Source organism: Oncorhynchus masou, chromosome 1 (genome assembly GCF_036934945.1).
Source record: "Oncorhynchus masou masou isolate Uvic2021 chromosome 1, UVic_Omas_1.1, whole genome shotgun sequence".
Taxonomy (NCBI): Eukaryota; Metazoa; Chordata; class Actinopteri; order Salmoniformes; family Salmonidae; genus Oncorhynchus; species Oncorhynchus masou.
The window spans coordinates 23,585,080-23,608,073 of NC_088212.1; the positions used below are offsets into that span (position 1 = coordinate 23,585,080).

General features: G+C 42.3%; 1 protein-coding gene across 2 annotated transcripts; it reads left to right on the forward strand.

The window, feature by feature from the left end:
* Positions 1-5,197: 5,197 nt before the first annotated feature.
* On the forward strand, positions 5,198-22,900 carry adgrd2 (adhesion G protein-coupled receptor D2). Of its 2 annotated transcripts, none has more exons than XM_064979006.1 (26): positions 5,198-5,506; positions 5,756-5,823; positions 6,086-6,146; positions 6,342-6,578; positions 6,738-7,367; positions 8,467-8,592; positions 8,748-8,842; positions 9,070-9,369; positions 10,258-10,369; positions 11,904-12,038; positions 13,798-13,906; positions 14,146-14,251; positions 14,405-14,460; positions 14,543-14,669; positions 14,793-14,896; positions 15,153-15,255; positions 15,490-15,643; positions 16,028-16,161; positions 16,345-16,460; positions 17,528-17,648; positions 18,196-18,237; positions 18,382-18,435; positions 18,588-18,735; positions 20,993-21,045; positions 21,181-21,211; positions 22,192-22,900. In XM_064979006.1, exons 2-26 carry the CDS (start codon positions 5,779-5,781, stop codon positions 22,197-22,199), a joined length of 3,207 nt encoding a protein of 1,068 aa, XP_064835078.1. In that variant the 5' UTR covers positions 5,198-5,506; positions 5,756-5,778; the 3' UTR covers positions 22,200-22,900. The 2 variants fall into 2 exon arrangements, with proteins under 2 accessions (XP_064835078.1, XP_064835126.1); XM_064979054.1 differs by having other exon boundaries at positions 5,198-5,429.
* Positions 22,901-22,994: the final 94 nt, after the last annotated feature.

Sequence of the window (22,994 nt, forward strand, 5' to 3'; positions counted from 1 at the left end):
TACCATGCTATTGTTTGAGGAGAGTGCACAGTTATGAACTTGAAAATGTATTAATAAACCAATTAGGCACATTTGTGACGCCCTGACCTAACCAAATAATAAAGAAAACAAAGATAACTAAGGTCAGGGCGTCACAAATGTGCCTAATTGGTTTATTAATACATTTTCAAGTTCATAACTGTGCAGGGTGTGACAAGGGTGGTATGTTTAGTTTTGTATTGTCTAGGGGTTTTTCTATGTCTAGGGGTTTTTCTAGTCTAGGGGTTTACATGTCTATGGTTGCCTAGATTGGTTCTCAATCAGAGCTGTTTATCGTTGTCTGTTATTGGGAACCATATTTAGGTAGCCATATTCCTTGGTTTATCTGTGGTTTATTGTCTATGTATAGTTGCTTGTGCCAGCACTAGTGTTGATAGCTTCACGGTAATTTTGTTAGTTTGTTTAAGTGTTCTTCCTTTAATAAAGAGGAATGTATTCTCATCACACTGTGCCTTGGTCTCCTCGTTACAACAAATGTGACACATTTGGGCATTTTGAAAAGAAATGCAATGGTTCATTGGATAAGTCGGAATCTTTGCACGTACACTGCTGCCATCTAGTGGCCAAAATGTAAATTGCGCCTGGGGTGGAATAATACATTATGGCCTTTCTCTTGCATTTCAAAGAAGATGGTACAAAAAGTAATACAAAAAATCATGTTTTTTTTCTTTGTCTTATCTTTTACCAGATCTAATGTGTTATATTCTCCTACATTAATTTAAAATGTCCACAAACGTCATAGTGTTTCCTTTCAAATGGTATCAAGAATATGTATATCCTTGCTTTAGGCCCTGTGCTACAGGCAGTTAGATTGGAGGATGTCATTTTAGGCGAAAATTGAAAAAAGGGGCAGATCCTTAATTAAATAGTTTCAAACGCAAACTTGCAAAAGATGCTTACATGTTCAAACCAATGTGTATGGTCTGGGTGAAGGGAGAGGCCGCAGGCTGCTGTTCAGACAGCAGATTAAGGTGAGTGGTGCCCAGTTTGGTGCCGTAGCAGGCTTTATTAATCTGGGTCTGTGGTGTGGCTTTCAGTCTGTGTGTTGTTGGTGCTCAGGGGAATACTAATGCAGCTCTTTATCTTCCAGGGTATTAGTGATTAGTGGCTTTTGTGTGGGGTCTTACACTCAAGCACACGTGTGTGGGCTTGGGGGCACACGGGAGGCTCCCTCTACTAAAACCAAAAACCGAGAGTGGTCCACACTATTTATTTAATTTCATATACAGTAAAGGAATGTATTCTGGTTGTAAATGTCTATGTATGCTGTTCACTTATGTGCATCTAAGAAGAAAGTATGTGTTACATGCAGTATGGTGAACACTCAGCATACGAAACATTAAGAACACCTGCTCTTTCCATGACATAGACTGACCAGGTGAATGCAGTTGAAAGCTGCGATCCCTTATTGATGTCACTTGTTAAGACTTTTTAAAGACTTGAGACAATTGAGACATGGATTGAATAGAGCGCATCTCTTATTCAGATGGGTTGGGTTAAATGCGGAAGACACATTTCAGTTGAATGAATTAAGTTGTAAGACTGACTAGGTATCCCCACACAATACCCCATAATGACAAAGCGAAAACCAAGTTTTGGGACATTGTTGCACATTTATTCAAAATAAAAACATAAATACCTTATTTACATAAGTATTCAGACCCTTTGCTATGAGACTCGAAATTTAGCTCATGTGCATCCTTTTTCCATTGAACAACCTTGAGATGTTTCTACATCTTGATTGGAGTCCGCCTGTGGTAAATTAAATTGAATGTGCATGATTTGGAATGGCACACACCTGTCTATATAAGGTCCAGTTGACAGTGCATGTCAGAGAAAAAAAACAAGCCATGAGGTCGAAGGAACTGTCCGTAGAACCTCAGAGACAAGATTGCGTCGAGGCACAGATCTGGGGAAGGGTAACAAAAAAAGTCTGCCTCATTGAAGGTCCCCATCACTCTTAAATGGAAGAAGTTTGAAACCATCAAGACTCTTCCTAAATCTGGCCTCCCGGCCAAACTGACCAATGCTGCCTTGCACACTCTTAACTGCATTGAGCTGATAATGGGTGTAATCATTAGTCAAACCGTTGCAAACGAGAGTTTCTATTAGACAAATTCAGGTATGTTTATCCCCTTTTTGTTCCGTTTGCTTCTGTTTAAGAAACGTTTTTCAACAGAATCGGCAGAATGAATACACCCCTGATCACCCTTAAACACAGTTCACAGTAGCCACGTTGTATTCCTTCTCGCGTCTACGTTATGCGCTCTCCTCCTTTCACCTATTCCGTTCTATTCCCTTCAATGCACAACACATCAGCTGTATGTGACCAGGCAAAAAAATAATTACAAGACACACAGCCTACAAACCCTAACCTGGACGACACTGGGCCAATTGTGCACCGCCCTATGTGACTCTCAATCACTGACAGTTGTGATTCAGCCTGGAATCCAACCAGGGTCTGTAGTGATGCCTCTAGCGCTGAGATGCAGTGCCTTAGACTGCTGCACCACTCGGGAGCATCTCTGGAGAGACCTGAAAATAGCTGTGCAGCGACACTCCCCATCCAACCTGACATTGCTTGAGAGGATCTGCAGAGAAGAATGGGAGAAACTCCCCAAAAAACAGGTGAGCCAAGCTTGTAGCGTCATACCCAAGAAGACTTGATGCTGTAATCGCTGCCTAAGGTGCTTCAACAAAGTGCTGAGTAAAGGGTCTTAATACTTATGTAAATGTATTATTTACATTTTTTTCTTTTTTATAAATTTAAAAACATTTCCAAACAACTGTTTTTGATTTGTCTTTATGGGGTATTGTGTATAGATTGATGAGAGGAAAAAAAACAATTTTAGAATAGGGCTGTAGTGTCACAAAGTGTGGAAAAAGTCAAGGGGTCTGAATCCTTCCCGAATGCACTGTATGTGTGCCATTCAGAGGGTGAATAGGCAAGACAAAAGATTTAAGTGCCTTTGAACTGGTAGTAGCATGGTACTAGGTGCAAGGTGCACTCAACAGTTTCCAGTTTTATTGTGTATCAATATTGGTCCATCACACAAAGGACATCCAGCCAACTTGACACAACTGTGGGAAGCATTGGAGTCAACATGGGCCAGCATACCTGTGGAACGCTTTCGACATAGTGTAGAGGCCATTCTCCAGCGAATTGAGGCTGTTCTGAGGGCAACAGGGACTCAAATTTAGGAATGTGATCTTATTGTTTGGTAAACTCAGTGTATATATACAGAGTAACCTAAATAAAATAGATGATGCTCTATGGTTTACCGTAGAATTGGAAGTCATTCATTATCATCATAGTATTTTTTTAGTATGTTTAAAAAACATGTATTTAACCTAATTTATTATGTTAGTTTTTATTTTATTTTTTACTTTATTTTATTTAGAAAATATTTTCTCAACTCTATTTCTTGAACTGCATTGTTGGTTAAGGGCTTATAAGTAAACATTCCACGGTAATGTCTACACCTGTTGTATTTGGTGCATGTGACAACTAACATTTGATTCGATTTTTGACCCAATCTAACTTTATTTTTTTACATTTATTTAACTAGTTAAGAACAAATTCTTATTTACATTGACAGCCTAATCCAGCCAAACCCTAACCCGGATGACGCTGGGCCAATTGTGTGCCGCCCAATAGGTAGTAAATGACGTCTCATTGACTATGTAATGTACTGATACACTATATGTACAAAAGTATGTGGACACCACTTCATATTGGTGGATTCGGCTATATCAGCCATACCCGTTACTGTCAGGTGCATAAAACCGAGACCACAGCCATGCAATTGCCATAGAAAAGTATTGTCAGTACAATGACCTTACTGAAGAGCTCAGTGACTTTCAATATGGCACAGTCATAGGATGCCACCTTTTCAACAAGTAATTTCTCCACATTTTTGCCCTGCTAGAGCTGCCCCCATCAACTGTAAGTGCTGTTATTGTGAAGTGGAAACATTTAGGAGCAACAAGGTGATGAGGTAAGCCACATAAGCTCACAGAATGGGGCCGCAGAGTGCTGAAGCAAGTAGCTTGTAAAAATCATCTGTCCTTGGTTGCATCACTTACTACCGCATTCCAAACACGCTTCAGGCAGTCCGACGGACGAAATAAGGTTTTTTGGATGCCAGGAAAACTCTACCTGCCCCAATGCATAGTGTCAACTGTAAAGTTTGGTGGAGGAAGAATAATGGTCTGAGGAAGGATTTCATGGTTCAGGCTATGCTCCTTAGTTCAAGTGAAGGGAAATCTTAACACTACTGCATACAATGACATTCTAGACAATTCTGTGCTTCCAACTTTGTGGCAACATTTTGGGAAAGGCCTTTTCTTTTTCAGCATGACTATGCCCCCGTGCACAAAGCAAGGTCCATACGTAAATGGTTTGTTGAGAACTTGACTGGCCTGCACAGAGTCCTGACCTCAACCCCATCAAACAACTTTGGGATGAATTGGAAGGCTGACTGCGAGCCAGGCCTAATCGCCCAACATCAGTGCTCCACCGGCAGTGTAGCCTAGTGGTTAGAGCATTGAACTAGTAACCGAAAGGTTGCAAGTTCAAATCCCCGAGCTGACAAGTTACAAAATCTGTTGTTCTGCCCCTGAACAGGCAGTTAACCCACGGTTCCTAGGCCGTCATTGAAAATAAGAATTTGTTCTTAACTGACTTGCCTAGTAAAAAAAATATATAAATAAAAAACCTCACTAATGCTCTTGTCGTTGGATGGAAGCAAGTCCCTGCAGCAATGCTCCAACATCTAATGGAAAGCCTTCCCAGAAGAGTAGCAGCAAAGCAGGGACCAACTCCATATTAATGCCCATGATTTTGGAATGAGATGTTCGACGAGCAGGTGTCCACATACTTATCGTCATGTAGCGTACCTTGATGTATACAGTAAATAGCAGAAGCAGCAGCAGACAATAAGAGTGGTGCAGAAATGCTTTCCACCCTGCAGGTCTTGATGAAATCACCGTGCCAAACACTTGGCACTGCTTGCGTAAGTAGGGTTCTTAAAACAAAATGGCCCGATTTGCATGACAAAGCATGCTACTGATTCAAGGGTGCTGAAGAGTGTGGTGGTGGTGTTGGTGCTAGGGAGGGGGGGCTGGCTGAAGGCAGAGGTTGACTGTTGGACAGAAAGGCTCCTCACAACGCACAGCAAAGACTTCTCCATAGAGACCAGTCAGGCAGGAGATACTGGAGGCTAAAGCGTCTGGACAGTGGATGAACTGACTAGACTGGACAATGGTCAGAGCAAACGCAGGAAATCAGAATAGTGATCCTCAGTATTTAAGGAGAGTTACAGCAGCCTTGGAGTAGCACTTGGCAGTAAGAGCTGGAGTCGGAGCAGTCTGTTCTCTACGAGTCTACAGTAAGCCCAGTTACACAAATAAGGGGACATCACCTGTTGCAGTGTGGGTCTAGGGTAACTTTGATGTGTGTTATACGGTAAGATAAGTAGCCTATCGCTATTTTATTTGAAGTGGTTCTCTTTGAAATATACACAAAATATAGTATAATATCTATAACACTTCAAATATTGTTTATACAGTATGTTTTTGCACTGTGTTAGTCATTGTATTGTTGAACAGAGGTGTATTGGTCTTTGATATGAATAGAGGCTACAGTATAATCCATTGAAGAAACCTCAGTGTCTCCTGAAAGGCAGAGACCAGTTAGCATTGTGTTTTGTTTCAGCTGTGGAACACTGAGACATAGAGATGACTGGAGCCCTCCTGTCTGGGCTTCTGCTCTGTTGCATAGTGGTAATGTCTATTCCTTTCTTATATATTAAATTACATAATGTGGAATATGAATCCATTCATTGTTTTCAGCGTTTTACTGTAGATATTAATTTATTTATTGGTAGATCTGATACGTTCCATAGGCTAAACACAACTATTAATTTGACTCCATGGTTCTGCTTGCTTCTATACTGAGTTCATTGGATAAGTACATATCAAGGATATTACATGTCTATGCACTAGCCAACAGAATAAAGCAGAGTAAATGTTTCCTCTATTGTAGGTGCTGTGTGAATGTGAGCCAACACAACCGGGGCCAGACAAAGGAGAGATGGACTCAGGTGGTGAGTTCTGGAACTGTCAATCACTTTCAATGCGATGGCAGCAACTCTTACAACCTGATGTATGATGCTAGAATGTCTTTAGGATATCATGTCATTTCCCTATTGTTTCCATAGAGATTTGCTCAAAGAGATGATAGACGAGTTCCTGTAAAGTGTGACCTATGCTTATTTGTGGTTTTGTGGTCATAATGACAGAGGGCAGTCTGGTCCATCAAACATCAGACTGGGTGTTCCAGCTGGTCAACGTATCCCTGGACCTCTCCCAGGCAGAGAGCTTCTGCAGTGGCCAGTTCAGCTCCCTCACCACCCTGGGCCAGCCTGAAGATGAGGAGGGAACCCTGGCGCTCCAGAGGCGGGCAGGCCTGCATGGACCCATGTGGGTCAGGGACCCCAACAGACCAACGAGCAGGCCTCTGGCACTAGCCAAACAGTGTGAGTTTAGCAACTACAACACCTATGTCTTGATGCCATATTGCATTAATCTCTTCCACTCTATCAAGTTGTCTATAAATGATGATCGATACCTTGGCATTGTGTTGTGATCAAGGCCAGCATAGAGAGTGATGATCTTCTTCTGTCTCTACCTGTTAGACATGCTCTTCCAAGCCCTGAACTTTCCCAGGGATTCTCAGGAGGGCTACGGTCGTGTCAACATGATGTTCCCGGCCCTGCCAGCGGTGAGCGTGTGTGTCCGCGTGCAGTGGGACCCTCAGTGGGACCAGGTGTCCACCATGTACTCCTACGCCGCACCTGTCTTCACCAATGAGTTCCAGCTGCGCGGGCAGGTGGACAGAACAGGACGCATACTGCTGGCGCTCATTGTCCACGGGCAGCACTTCCCCTACAAGGCCTCCTTCCTCAACGATGGGGCCTGGCACCACCTCTGTGTTACTTGGCGCAAGGCTGACGGCCACTGGGCCATCTATGTGGACGGGAAGAGAGGGGCCATGGGCTCCAGGACTAACACCCCCAGGGACATACATGGAGAGGGCATACTTATCCTGGGGCAGGACCAGGACTCATTTGGAGGGAACTTCACTGAACCCTTCGTAGGGAATATCACAGATCTGAATGTCTGGGACACATCCTTGGAGCAGAGGCAGTTCCATGCCCTGGATGGCTGCTCACCTTTGACCCAGAAAGCTATCTTTACCTGGAGTATTGATAATATGACCCGTCACCCAGTGGTAAAAGAGGTGTCAGCCAATCTGTTCTGCCCAGGTAAGACTGCACCAACACTCACACAACAATGAGAGATCCCTACATAACATATAGCTGTAATATGATCTTTATTGGATGTGCTTTTTATCAGTGCTTTTGATACAAGGTTGACAGATTTTTTGTTTGGTTTTATTGTCATCTTAGCAGTTGAATCTTGGCCGTTTAAACTTACTGTCAGCCATTTTGTTTCACATGCCCCTTGTGGTCTCTTGGTCCTAGTTAGGTAGCCTACTTTCCATTGAAGAAGGATTTGTTCACACACAAAATTCAGAATACATTATTGGGTGGCCTCCAGCAGATTTAAAATCAGACTGTGGGTATTTGGTTTCTTTCACATAGCTTTTAAATTCTGATATGGTACCTTTATAGAGCTTTCTATTGCAAACCTATTGTCCTTCTTCCAGATCAATCCATAGCTATTACTAATCCAATACTGAGGCAGTGGTGATTGTTCCCAGTCCCCTGTCAGTTGGTTGTTGAATCATTCTGGGTGATCTACCTGAAAAGAGGCCAGTTAAACCAGTGGCTGTCTTCCTGAACACATCCAGTATGTCTGTCTGAGAGAGAGTCATGGGGGAGAGGAAACTGGTTAGCGTGGTTCACTGGCTAACGGCCATGTGGAGGGCAGAGGAGGGGGATTCACACAAGTATGAGGTATGTGCTTTACGAAGAGAATGGAGCTCTACTCAATAGTGAAAGCAACAAAACGTTAAACCGTCACGAAAGGGATTCCATTTCTGTAAGTAACAAGTTGACTGGCTTTTTGTTGGCAGCCATTTTCAGTAAAAATGTCAAACACGGTTAAATTAATTTCAAGTAATTGTCTGTATTTTTCAAAGGTTGTTGAATATGAATATGAAAATATGATAGTATTTTACTTATACATGTAAATTGCTTTAAAACATGTTATGCTATAGCATGCTAAATTAAACCAAATACTTAGAGGACCATGGAGTAAACAAAGGTGTTACAAAATCAAGAGCTCACTTGACGCAAATAAGTCATTTAAATATATTTCCATGAATTTTAGTAGAATAATAAACTGATTATGTAGTTACTGGAGCTGTCTCATGCTGTATGTCTGTGTGTTGTGTTGCAGGGGTCCACAAGCAGAGGGAGATGCAGGGCTGCAGGGCTCTAGAGGGCTGGTCTAGCCAACAGCTCCCCTTGTACAGCGCTGCAGACTGCTCCACCACACTCCCCTTCATCTGCAGGACCAGCAGGGGTGAGCCAACTACTATCTAGACCGCCAATACATAGGCCTAGACCATTACTTACGTACTGTAACAAACATAGCAAACATAGTTTGTGACTAAATAACCTAACAAAACATCAGAGAGGAACCATGGACTGTTTCTGACACATGGCTCTCTGTAACAGAGCGCTATGTTAAGATGAAGGGGTTGAGTGAGTTACAGAGCTCCCATCCCAGTCCCTTCATGAACCTCCTCATGCAGCTCTCCAATGGAACACAGGTAAAGACTGATTACTATAAATCACTGGTTGCCTGTCAGGATTAGGACATGTATGATTGATCTCTAACTTATTTAACTTGACACAGCAATTTAACTTTGTTCTGTCAGAAAATGATGTCCAATTTTCTTTGATCTACAATTTTTGATTTCCTTTACATCCTCTGCTCTTTTTGTGTGTTTGTGTATTTGTGTGTGTGTGTGCGTGCATGTGTGTGTGTGTTCATCAGGGTGTGGAGGGTGTGATTGGGGAGCATTCAGGGGGTCAGATGAGCTGGGGTCAGGTGTCCAGTCTGCTCAACATGTCCAGGCAGGCCCTGGAAGACACCAAAGAGGGTCTGCAGCCTAGAGACATGCTGTCCCTGGTCCAACTGCTTGTGCGGGCTGCAGACGTGCCCACAGACATGGCCACGGAGGGGAACCACAGCCGGGCCACCAACAGCGCTGGGGAGCTCAGCCACACCTTCATCACTGTGGCTGACAGCATCATCAGCCAGGACAACGTCCCCAAGTGGCAGGCCATCAAACAGGTATCAATCAATTATTTAAAGTGATTTACGAAGCCCTGTTTACATCAGGAACCAGAGTGGCAGACTACAGCAATGACTGGGAACAGGAAGAGGCAGAGACAAGGTGTTAAGAATGTAGACATGACTACTGGAGTATGATTTTAGCATTTCTCCACTAGAGGACAGTAAGATGTATACTGTGAATGACCGAGAAACTATCAAATGAATGTTTACGCTTGGCTTAATTAGTTAGTGTACATGTACAGAACACATAAGGCTGCATCTTGATAAAGCTTAATTGCACATACACTAAGTGTAATCTCCTCTAAATCCATGAATAACTAGTGTAACAATAAACAGGTCTAATTTATATATTGCTGCAGCACTTTTTCACAGACTAATATGATCTCTGAACAATTTTTATTTAATATCCAACAAAGACAATATTGAATGTTCTTTAAAGGAAGCACTGTGTGCTTTTATGGTTAACAGACCCATACAAAACAATTACGTAGAACATGTATACTATATGTCTATGTATCCTAGTGGTAGCCATATGATAAGTGTTCATATTGATGCAGCGCTCGCCTCCCCCACTTCACCCACCTCCCCTCTCCCAGGCCTTTCTACCCTTCAAGGTCACAGCAGCACAGCACAGCCAGACTGAATGTATTAGAGCAGCTAGAGGACTGAAACACTGTGGCTTTCCTCACCCACGTAGCACTGCTTCACTCACAGTGTATGCTCTTCTCCAATAACTACAGCCAGGAGTCTCCTGACCAGCTGACCAAACTCTGTGTCCTAGTTATAGGCTTAATATCCTGGTCAGTTCACGTGGTCAGGGCCCTACCAATGACCAGTATATTGCTATGATGAACCCCATACCCTTATCCCTGCCCTGTGCCCCAGGTGGTGAGTGGACCGATGACTGTGGTCAGGAGTATTGACCGCATGGTGACCAGTCTGAGCACTCGGCTGATGGCAGAAACCGACCATCTAATCATTCACAGCTCCAGCATCAGTAAGTCACTTAGTACAGTACATTCTCTAGACTGTTACAGTGTGTTCTGTGTGCTTCTGAAAGGCTGAGAGAGTGGGCAGACATACTACACAAAGCATTATTGAAACAATAACATCTTCCAGTGGCTAATTCAGAATTAGCCACTTAACATTTTTATTGGTTCGATATTGCTTTGTGTACCCACATGAAAAAAGACTAAAGTATACTATAGAATATTACAGTACTTACTGTAGTAGAATACTATACTAATTAGTACATACTGTACCCTGACCATTCCCCACCCCATAATCTCAATTTGTGCCACCCATAAGTGAGAAACCTACATGCCAAGTATAGACCATATATTGTGTTACCTACAGGTTATAGAATAGAGCAGAAGCTCTGAACTATCTGCTCAGACCCCACTCCTACCTACCTACAGTACCAGCCTACCTACAGGTTCTGGACATGTTGCTCTTTTAGTATTTTCCAGTAGGTTTCCTAAAGGACAAAGCCTGTACTTCTATGTCAAAGATAATAAAACAAAAACACTATAGTAAATACTACAGTCATGTCAGTAGAAACACTACAGTAAATAACACACTATAGTACAATCTGCGAAAACACCACATTAATTACTATATTATATACTACAGTTTTCCTTTACTACATTATTTATACTATAGTAAAGAGTAAATACTACAGTATGCTACAGTAAATACTTTTTGCTGACTTTAGTTTGCAGAAATGCTACAGTGAATACTAAGTAAAGTCCACAAAAGCACTACAGTGAGTACTGTAGTAATTATACCATAGTATACTTACGCAATAAGGCACGAGGGGGTGTGGTATATGGCCAATATATCACAGCTAAGGTCTGTTCTTATGTACGAGGCAACGCGGAGTGCCTGGAAACAGCCCTTAGCCGTGGTATATTGGCCATATACCACAAACCCCCGAGGTGCCTTATTGCTATTATAAACTGGTTACCAATATAATTAGAATAGTCCAAATAAATGTTTTGTCATACCCATGGTATACAGTCTGATATACCATGGCAGTCAGCCAATCAGCATTCAGGGTCCGACCCACCCAGTTTATAATATAGTATTTTTTTAATGTTGGTAATGCATCTACTGCTATTCAGAGAAACCTGGACCTCTTTGGATCCCGCCACATGAGCTTCATACTTGTTCTTTCCTTTGTTCTTCTAGACCTACTATAGCCTAACACAGACATCTTGCTACAATACAATGTAATTTACCAACCGCTATGGAGCACTTAGCTGTTCCTCTTATTATAATACAAAAAGGACAGCTTGGCCTGCCCAATACACAATGTATGCTCCTTATACCACCTTTAATGACAACCTTCCTATCCACAGTGGACCTGTCTTCATCAGGTCACATGTAGGAGCAATACAGTGTACAGGCCTTTCTGTCCTTTGCATGTTTACTCATTAGCACTTTTTGTAGGATGTGCTGCTGTGACTACAACCCTTCCTCTTCCTATAGTTAATTCCACTGAGAATAGTTATTTACTGTATGTCATTCAGAGCTGGAGGTCCAGCAGCGGAGTCTGGGAGAGGAATCCAGTGGGTCTAAGTTCTGTGGGCCAGTGGTGGACAGCAACACCAACATAGACTGCATCTCAGTCCCCACACAGAACATGCAGGATCTCCATGACAACGGTGAGAGACATCCCTGAGAGCGCTGTACTGTCTGTAACTGTGCTGTCTGTAGCTGTACTGTGTCTAGATGAGAATATGCACTCCTTCAATCATAGCCAGCCGACTACTTTACAGTCTCAACCATGCATTCCTCTAACAGTAAAAACACCTACAGTAGTGAAGCAGGATTATAAAATACATTCCAAGAATTTATAAAGTACTGTTTGAACACTGAGTGTGCAAAGCATGAAGAACACACTCCTCATATTGAGTTGCAAGTTGCACCCCCCTGTGTTTGCCCTCAGTACAGCCTTTCGTGTTGAAAGCGTTCCACAGGGATGCTGGCCCATGTTGACTCCAATGCTTCCCACAGTTGTGTCAAGTTGGCTGGATGTCCTTTGGGTTGGTGGACCATTCTTGATTCCCACAAGAAACTGTTGTGCGTGAAAAACCCAGCAGTGTTGCAGTTCTTGACACACACCAGTGTGCCCGGCACCTACTACCATACCCCATTCAATGGCATTTAAATATTTTGTCTTGCCCATTCACCCTCTGAATGAACGAATGGTACACATACACAATCCATGTCTTAGTTGTCTCAAGGCTTAAAAATCCTTCTTTAACCTGTCTCCTCCCCTTCATCTACACTGATTGAAGTGGATTTAACAGATGACATCAATAAGGGATCATAGCTTTCACCTGGATTCACCTGGTCTATGTCATGGAAAGAGCAGGTGTTCTTAGTGTATGTACTAGTACACACTTGGTGCATGGTACAGACATTATGTTTTCATCCATTCGTAGTACCACTTGACTTCATACAACTATTCACAATCTATATTAGCTGGTTATTGTGAGACATAATATTGCTCTGTTTCCACTTTGTGCTGCATTGTTAAACTGTCTAGTGTTCTTAGAAGTGTTGTTTATGTGGATGTTGTTGTTTATGTGGATGTTGTTGTTTATGTGGATGTTGATGTTTATGTGGATGTTGATGTTGTTTATGTGGATGTTGATGTTGTTTATGTGGATGTTGATGTTGTTGTTTATGTGGATAGTGATGTTGTTGTTGTTTATGTGGATGTTGTTGTGTATGTGGATGTTGATTTTGTTGTTTATGTGGATGTTGATTTTGTTGTTTATGTGGATGTTGATGTTGTTTATGTGGATGTTGATGTTGTTTATGTTGATGTTTATGTGGTTGTTGTTTATGCTTATGTGGATGTTGATTTTGTTGTTTATGTGGATGTTGATGTTGTTTATGTGGATGTTGATGTTGATGTTTATGTGGAAGTTGATGTTGTTGTTTATGTGGATGTTGATGTTGTTGTCGTTTATGTGGATGTTGTTGTTTATGTGGATGTTGTTGTTTATGTGGATGTTGATTTTGTTGTGTATGTGGATGTTGATTTTGTTGTTTATGTGGATGTTGATGTTGTTTATGTGGATGTTGATGTGGTTGTTGTTTATGCTTATGTGGATGTTGATTTTGTTGTTTATGTGGATGTTGATGTTGATGTTTATGTGGAAGTTGTTGTTTATGTGGATGTTGATGTTGTTGTTTATGTGGATGTTGATGTTGTTGTTTATGTGGATGTTGATGTTGATGTTTATGTGGAAGTTGTTGTTTATGTGGATGTTGATGTTGATGTTTATGTGGAAGTTGATGTTGTTGTTTATGTGGATGTTGATGTTGTTGTTGTTTATGTGGATGTTGATGTTGTTGTTTATGTGGATGTGGATGTTGTTGTGTATGTGGATGTGGATGTTGTATGAGCAGGCTTCCAGATGGTGACTGTGGTGAACACGTGGTACAGTTCCCTGCGGCCTCTCTTCAACTCAGAGGAGAACATCACCATGTTTCCCATCGTCACCGATGGCATCCAGAGGTAGGGAAGACGAGAACTCTGAACTGTTTTAGGCCATGGTGACACTGACTAGGCACGAAATGAGAAGAAATCCTTTGAAACAGGACAAGTCTTTTTTGAATCAGTCCATTAAGAACATTACTTTTCATTTTCCATTAAGACTTTTTTCCCATTAGTGCCTACTGAGCATAAGCCAGTGCTGATATCCAGCCTTATGTGTGACTGTTCCTATATGGTCTGAGCTTTGCTATGTGTGTCAGGTACCTGGGCACCATCCTGGGCTCTTCTGTCATCTCTACTACAGTCCTGGGTGACAGACAGCCTGTCAGCATGGCTGTACGCTTCCAGCTCCAACACAGAGCTCAGGTTAGTCTCACACTCACATGGAACACATTCCTCTATACACTATATACCTCTGCCTCGCTCACAGAGAATATGATATATGCCCCTTGTTCTCCTCCATACGTCTGTCCTTTACTGTAAGTGTGAAAGGATGTCCTGTTCCATTGATTCCTTTAGAATCCTGTAGGGACCGTGTATGACCCAGTCTGTGCATTCTGGGACTTTGATCTGATGTAAGTATAATGACAGCAAATGTTCTGCCATTACATCAATACATCAATTGCGATGAAAGTGTAAACTGTTGTCCCTCTCTAGGCCAGAGGCAGGGGGGGGGTGGTCTACTAGAGGATGTGAGGTCATCTCTAAACAATACGACTCCACTGTCTGCTTCTGCAACCACACCACCAACTTTGCCCTGCTGATGCAAGTCTATGAAGTCCAGGTAAAGGTCCATTCTATCCTCCTCACATTCCACATTGTGAAATAGTGCACTCAATAGAGAATAGTCAACAGACACTTATAATCAGTTTAGTTTCTGATAACTACATATGTGTGTGTGTGTCAGAGGAGCCCAGAGAATGAAAAAGCCCTCCAGGTGATGACGTTCATTGGTTGTGGAGTGTCCCTGTGTGGCCTACTTTTCACCTTCATCCTCTTCATTGCTGTAGGGTGAGTGGTGCTCTGCTCCAGGGAATAATCTACTAGCATGTGAAGGGTACAAGACATGTGTTTGTTTGAATGATTAGCTCTGTCTGTACAATAGGTCTTCTTTACCATGCTGAGCAGACCTATTGCTGCTGTGTTTAGTATTTATATATGATTACTGACTCACAGACTAGCTGCATGTTGATCTGACCATGATCATCTCTCTGTGTCTGTCTTCTCTCTCCCCTCTCCCCTCTGGCCTGGTGTGGTGTGGGTTCAGAGTTCCTAAGTCTGACCGTACCACTGTACATAAGAACCTGATCGTGGCTCTGGGAATAGCTGAGCTGCTGCTAATGTGCAGTGACTGGGCCTCTGCTAACGAGGTGGGGCTCTTTACGTACAGTAGCTCTGTCTGTCTTCAAACATCTCATTCTCTGTATGGTTATGGGTACTATGAACTAGAGGAGGCCATAGGGTCAGAAATCCATGTGCTTTTATCTGCTTTTGTCGTTGAAAGTATGATAGGACTCCATTCTCTTCTCTAGACCACGGTTCTATATGTGTGTTACTTAAATGGCTGACAAGTGTGTCAATGCTTTGTCCCTCCTGTCCACTAGGGGGCGTGTCTGGTGGTGACAGCCCTGCTGCACTTTTTCTTCATGGCCTCCTTCTCCTGGATGCTGGTGGAGGGGCTGCTGCTGTGGAGTAAGGTGGTGTCTGTCAACATCAGCGAGGACTGGAGGATGAAGATGTACTATTCCATTGGCTGGGGTAAAACCCACGACAGCAATAACACTGATACACTCCACACAGGACTCATCCAGTCACACAAGACACTGGCCTATATCCTACAAGCCCAGTTTGTGCACAGTGCTGTCTGGAACACAACTCATCTAGACCAAAGGCTGTGTTCCTACTGACCACATTGGAAGAGCGTATTTATTCAAATAGCTAAACACACTCATGATGATGTGTTATAAGATGCTCATCTATTGGCCAGCTGTCTGAGGTGTTCACTTTTTTCAGAATAAATAGAATGGCTGGTGAATGATGTCTACTGCAGTGCCTGTAACACAGCAATGTCAACTCTCTTCATTAAAGACATTCCTGTGTTATATTCCTTTAAAAAATCATATTGTTGCTTTCTTTTTGCAGGTCTACCTGTTGTGATTGTTGGTGTAACCTTGACGATATCCTTGGACAAGTACAAAGCAGACAATCACTGCTGGCTCAATGTGGAGACTGATATGATTTGGGCTTTTGTGGGACCTGTTCTATTTATCTTGGTTGTATGTATCTTTGCTTTACTTGTGTTACTTCACTTTACTGTGTGTTTGTGCATTTGCATGTGTGTGTGTGCATTTTGTGTGTGTGTGTGCTCACCTGTGATGATTATTCATGTGTCATACATGTGTCATGCAGCAACAATATGGCAAGTCCATCAGTTGTTCTAAGACCTTGTGTACTCCTAGGTCAATGCAGTGGTGCTTGGCCGGGTAGTCATAGTGACAGTGTCCAGCGCTCGTCGTCGCGCAAAGATGCTCACTCCCAGTTCGGCATCTAAACTCCATACCTTCGACCTGACCTGGTGAGTCACCACACTATCACTATCTAGGACACATACATTGTATTTTGATTCTGAAACCCAACATCCAACACTTGGTGGCTTTTCATGGTATGTTTTATACGTGCGATACAACGAGACAGAGAGCTGTCAGAGGAATGTTCCTTTGAAGCACAATCTGTGGAATAGGTGATTTTCAAATCCACAAGTCACCGATCCACACAGCCAAACTTAACGGAACTAAACAGAGAGACTGTAACTGCATGAGAATGAGGTAGTTTGAGTCTGAAGTAGTGGGAGTTGTTATAGGTCTTATCAGCCTAACACCTGGTCCTAGAGAGACGGAGAGGCAGACTGTGTGGGTGTGTGTTGGTCTGTGTGCTTTTCACTGAGCTCATTGTCTGGTCAATGTGGACTCTTAAACAGGGACCAGGGCATAGGGTTCAGTCCTGTCCCAATATAGACAGGGTCTAAACATGCCATGCTCATATTTAGCTGCCTACATGCAGAGACAAGACAAATAAAACAATGATATTGTGCACACTGCACATCTATGAACACCAAGACAGTATTTCATTGAGATATTTATTTTCAATCATCACCTCTTCATTTCCTTGTAAAGAGAGTGAAGGAGTAAGCAAGCCATCTCTGCCCCCTATCTGTTCCCCTAAGAATGTGATGAGATGTCACAAGTTTGGAAAAAAGACTCAATTCAGAAAAAAAGCAAAGGAAGAAGAGGAATTGCTCACTTTGTCCTTGTAGACAGAGTTCAACGTGAACTCAATCTCCTGGCCCAGGTGCAGCAGGACGACAACAAATCAGAGACACAGAGCATACATGATAATAATGTAATGTGATTATTATTATTATTTTTACTAATTTAAATTAAATACACTCGCATCAAGTATAGCTGTGGTTGTCAAATAACTACATTTTTTGTGTGTGTGTGTGTGTGACAATAGCTAGACCTCATAATGGACATCTATTCAGCATCAGCTGAGTCCTGCCAGGAGAGTGTGTGTGTGGGGGTCGGTGAGTGAGTGAGTGGGTGTGTGTGTGTGTGTACTATACTGACAGTCTGACGTCTGCAGGGCTGTGACGCGACCAGTCCTTATTCTACTGCCAGTGCTGGGCCTTACCTGGCTGTGTGGAGTCCTGGTGCACCTATCCATGATGGTGGCCTATGTCTTCATCGCTCTCAATGCTTTCCAGGTGAGCAAAGCCATTCTTTCAAGGATCATTGTCTGTAAAAGTTTGTAGAGAGCGAGCGAGAGAGAGAAAGCCGATTGGTGGGTTGCGGGAGCAGTGTAGTGTGTGGGAAAATGGTGGCTCAGTCTGGACCTTTGAAGGACAGGTCATGGCAGGGCTCAAGGCTGGCCCCTCGCCAGATTCACCTCCACCTCTCTTCCCATCACACACCTGATAAGACCTATAAATCAAATGGGGGTACTCTGCACTTCCCCTCTACTTTTCTCTTTCTACCTCTACCTCTCTTACGCTATCTGTCTCTGTGCTCTCTCTCTCTCTCTCTCTCTCATATATAAGCTTCCTGCATGGTTGTTAATTCGTGTGAATGAGCTGGCCATGGCCCCGGGGTAACCCTCAGAGAGCTGCTAGTTAATTTAGATTTATTGTGAGGCTTCATCCGGAGAAAGGGGAGGTAAACCTCATCATCCTCAAACTATACTTAGGTTGTTGAAGGGTCCATAGAAATAACTCACTATATTGTACATTGTCTTCTGTCTTTTCCTTCCTGTAGGGCCTGTACATATTCCTGGTGTATGCGGTTTACAATAGTGAGGTATGTTTTCTAAGAACTCTGTTTCAGCGGGGCTTCTTTCTCTCAGAATGCAGTTGTCTATCTGTGGCATGCCAACCATTTGACAATGCCAAACACGTTAGTGGCAGTACTGAGTACTGAGGGTATTGTCTGCTTTTCTTAAAGGTGAGGAATGCCATAAAGAGGATCAAAGAGAAGAGGAAAGCCTTGTCTTTCACGGTGAGCCAAAAAGCATACAGAGACATCCGTACTAACATTTAGATTATTCTCAACCTGGAGAAAAACATTATGCTAATTCAGGATGAACATGCATTGAATACACAATCAGACAGCGTCATGTAAACTTCTCAATTCAATCTCATTGGCTGTAGAACTGTTCCCAGCCAATCAGCTTTCTGCCGTCCCAGAGGGGTCCAGCCCAGACGTGGACCCACAGTCTGCCACCTCCCTCCAGCCCAGAGACCAGCGACATCTCAGGCCCCGGCAGCACCACCTCCACCTCACTGGTCATCAAGTGCGGTAGGAGAGGCTGGCCAGAGTGGGGTGGGTGGCTCTAGGGTTGGAGTGAGGATTGGGGCTGTGGAGGGTTGGGGTGGGTCAGGTTGTCTGGTTTTGGGTAGGCTGGGTTGGGTTGGGTTAGGGTTGGGTAGTGGTGGGTTGTGGTGCAAGGAGTCATGCAGTCTGGATATTACACTTAGGTGTTCAACATACCTGACATGAATGCCATTAAAGGAAGGTTTACCCAAAACTCTCAAATGATTCCATACATTGAAACTAGTTTAGTTTGTAGTTTGGACTCCCCCTCTCTCTCCCTGTAGTGCTGTACTGAACCAGCTGCAAAAATGGGTCACGTGACTTGTGACTCGTGCTGGATTCAAGCCTCACTCTACTCTGTTGCCAGTGAATTCATTATTCATAAATGTGTTATTTTATTGAAAGCGTACTGCCGAATGAGCTATTTTTGTCAAAAGTTCTATCGGTTTTGAGTCAGGAAAGTTGTATATTTCAACCTAAAATATTTGCGATTATCTTATCTAGCCGACTGCCACAGCAGCGACGATATCTAACAACTGCGCACGTGCGTCCTCATGGGGTAGACCGTGCTATGTAAAAACGTCACAATATACCCTTATATGGAGCTTGAAGTCACAGATTCAATTCTTTAAGGGGTGAGAAAGAACCTGGTGCAAAAGTTAATAGTTAGAAAAATCATAGGTAAAGTTAGTTACGCAAAGTGGAAAAAGACATGGCAGCAAGAGCAAGCTGATGTCTGGTCCCTGACTGCACTTTATAGTAAATCAAGGGAAGAAGCCACCAAATGTCACGGTGTTCTGATAAAAGATATGGAGTGATGCAGAAGAAGGTTAATAGCAATTCAAAATAGCAAATACAATATAAATACTCCTGCAGCCAACCTTGCATTGCTACATGTGTGTAGCAAGCACTTCAGTGGGGATGTATATGAATAAGATATGCAATCTGAAATGATGGGGACAGGAAACTGAAGGATACTAAAAGATACAGCTGTTGCCACTATGTTTCCATGGACTGGATATGGCGCAGTGCCAAAATATAAAGGCGCATTTGAGAAGAGAAGGCGACAACGCAAGCTTTTGGAGGTAGGTAGACTAGCCTGTCCGAAGTGTTCTTATTGTGTTATTGCCATTGCATCATATCATGGAGACATATAGACATGGCTTATCTACAGGTTAGAATATGTATTTATGACAGGGCGGGTTGAGAAACAATAGACCTAAAATCACCTTACATTGCAGAGTATAATATCCCAAAAATATTTTGATAAATAAACATATGATATATAGTGTTTTGGGATAATGTAAAACCCACTAACGGTCTTGCTCATAGAGGTTTATTATAAGCGGTGATGCAATAAAGTAAAGTTTAGCTACTTACTCCTTAGATAACTCTCCATTTGGCACAGCTGAAACAGATGTGTGCTCCAATTTGTTTTTTGACTACATTTTTTTCAGGACACCAGAGTTTATGATGTCAGCAAAATCCCTCTGGTCACAAAAGCCAACCAACTGCTTCTCATCATCATTATGTTCCTCCATTTATGTAAGAATTGTAGTCATTTATTCAAATTCTCTCTGCAGCACAAACATTCTTTATTTGCAGCATTAGAGTGAAATTGCCACAACTGCACCACCTGTCTGTGTTGATCCTGGATACTGAATACCCAGGCGACGACACCATCTGCATCCCTCCCAGTAGATTTTTTTTGGTCCTCAGACATTTTTAGAGGTTGTCGTTTACTTTGTATAACTAATGTCTAACGTAGTCTTCACTTCACTGTCCTTACAAATACCTGTATCTGTGATTACGGCACCCATCTCCGCTGCTGTGTCAGACGGATATATCAAATTATGATGTAAAATAATCGCTGATGTTTTGGGTGGAAAAGTACACATTTCCTGATTCAAAACCGATGATACTATTGACAAAAATAGCTAATTCTGCAGTAAGCTTTCAATAATACAATGAATCTGTCCACAATTTGCAGATTTCTGTATCATGAATTCATTGGCAACAGCGCAAAGCGAGGCCTGCACCCAGCAACTTCACCAGTCAGATGAACTGCTTTTGCAGCTGTTTCAAGTACAGAACCACAGGGAGAGAGAGGGGGAGAGGGCAAACTCCACGGAACTAGTTTCAATGTATGGAATCACTTGGTTTCTAGATTTTGGGTAAACTTCTCCTTTCGTACCAGGTGAATAAATGCATCTATGTGAGATTTTGCCTTTTTGTCTTTCAGAGAGTTTTGGAAAAGAAAGTAGTTTCTCCTTGAAACCTGCATTAGGAAACCAGGTATGTTTGGTATTATGCATCTATAGAGACTCTATCCTCTTATTTGGCCTACCATCACTCCTAAATGCTTCATTGTGTATTTTACGAATTCTGATCCATCTCCCAGACATCAACACTTCTGTTTTACTTTACCAGGTGGTTCAACTGACTGCTTTCAAGCCCTCAGGTATTTTGACCATTTCCTAGGCAGCTGAATCTGACTTTCATTTAATCTTGCTTTATTAAAAATAATGTGGCTGGCACACATACAATAAGGAACCAGGTTACATTGTCTACTGACAATTTGGTCATCATTTAATCCCCTTCTGTTAGTATCTATATTTTCTTCAGATTTAAATGATTTTTGATTGGACAATTATTTTGACTACATGTAATAACATCAGGTATGTGTTTTGTAAACATATTGACAGCTCTTTTTTGGTTTTTGAAGTGGGCCAGGTCATTTCACCATGTCGAGAGCTTGGAACTATAAGGTTCTATCTGCAAAAAAGAGGATTCTGAGATAATTGGCTTTAAAGTTCTGAATCCTAATCGGTTTGAATGGTGTCAGCCATTTTTATTGTGTATTCTTTTGAACATAGCAACATGAATTGGGTATCTAGAGTACTATATAAATTGAGAACACTGAACAGAACAAGGCTATATCAATAACTACATTTTGACAAAAAAAATGCAAATGGAACCTTATAGTGTCAATCTAATCATCAGAGAGGTGAAAGTTTGTCCTTTGATTTGCTGAATGTTTTCTCTTTTATGGCAAACACCTGATCGGTGGTGTGTGAGTGGCACTTGGGGTCCGATGTTGACAGTCAGAACAATAGGAAACATCATTTTCCTCAGTAGTTAGACAATCAGGCCGATCATCCGCTCAAACACCTGCTCCCACAGCTTGACTGTGTCACACGCATGTATGCACACACACATACGCATTCACGCGCGCACACACATAGACAAACAGACACACACACACGCAGGCACGCACCCACACACACTCAATCCACCCAATATGTTGTGTTGGGGCAATAATGAAGGTTTTACAAGGTCTAGTCTGTAGTTTTCTTTTTTGCAAAGAAAGAATAATCTATTATATTGGACATAATGTGTTGATAGAATAATACATTTTGTGTTACTTTTCTGTTACAACAGGCTGCTGATGGAATGTTTGGAATTGGACACAAAGGCACATTTATCATATAACCTGGTGGGTAGAAAGCGGAATTGCACAGTGGATACCACAAACGGATACACACAATAGATGCATCCTCTCTCATACAAATATTGTAGATGATGTAAATAGACACACATTCAAAAACTGCACATATAGAATACACACACACACACACACATACACCCCACATACAGAATGAAAGACTCAAAGATGTGCACACACACACACACACACACACACACAGAGCGTGTGAAGCAGGAAGCGTATTTTAGGGCGACAGCTCCTCCTCCACCACAGTGTCCAATTCCCAGGGTCAGGAACCATCTGCTGTTTAGGAAATCGCTGTTCCAGAGAGGCAACACAACATTTGTCGTGTGCATACAGACTTCAGTTTCATTCTCTTTTGCAGAGTGGCTTATCACACCTTCAGTCTTTTTTTTACAGTCATCTTTTTGTGTATGTGTCATTTTGGTTTTTACAGACATACCTAGACAGTAGACGTTACTGTTTTTACAGACATAACTAGACAGTAGACGTTACTGTTTTTACAGACATAACTAGACAGTAGACGTTACTGTTTTTACAGACATAACTAGACAGTAGACGTTACTGTTTTTACAGACATACCTAGACAGTAGACGTTACTGTTTTTGCAGACATAAATAACTAGACAGTAGATGTTACTGTTTTTACAGACATAACTAGACAGTAGACGTTACTGTTTTTACAGACATAACTAGACAGTTACTGTTTTTTCAGACATAACTAGACATAACGTTAC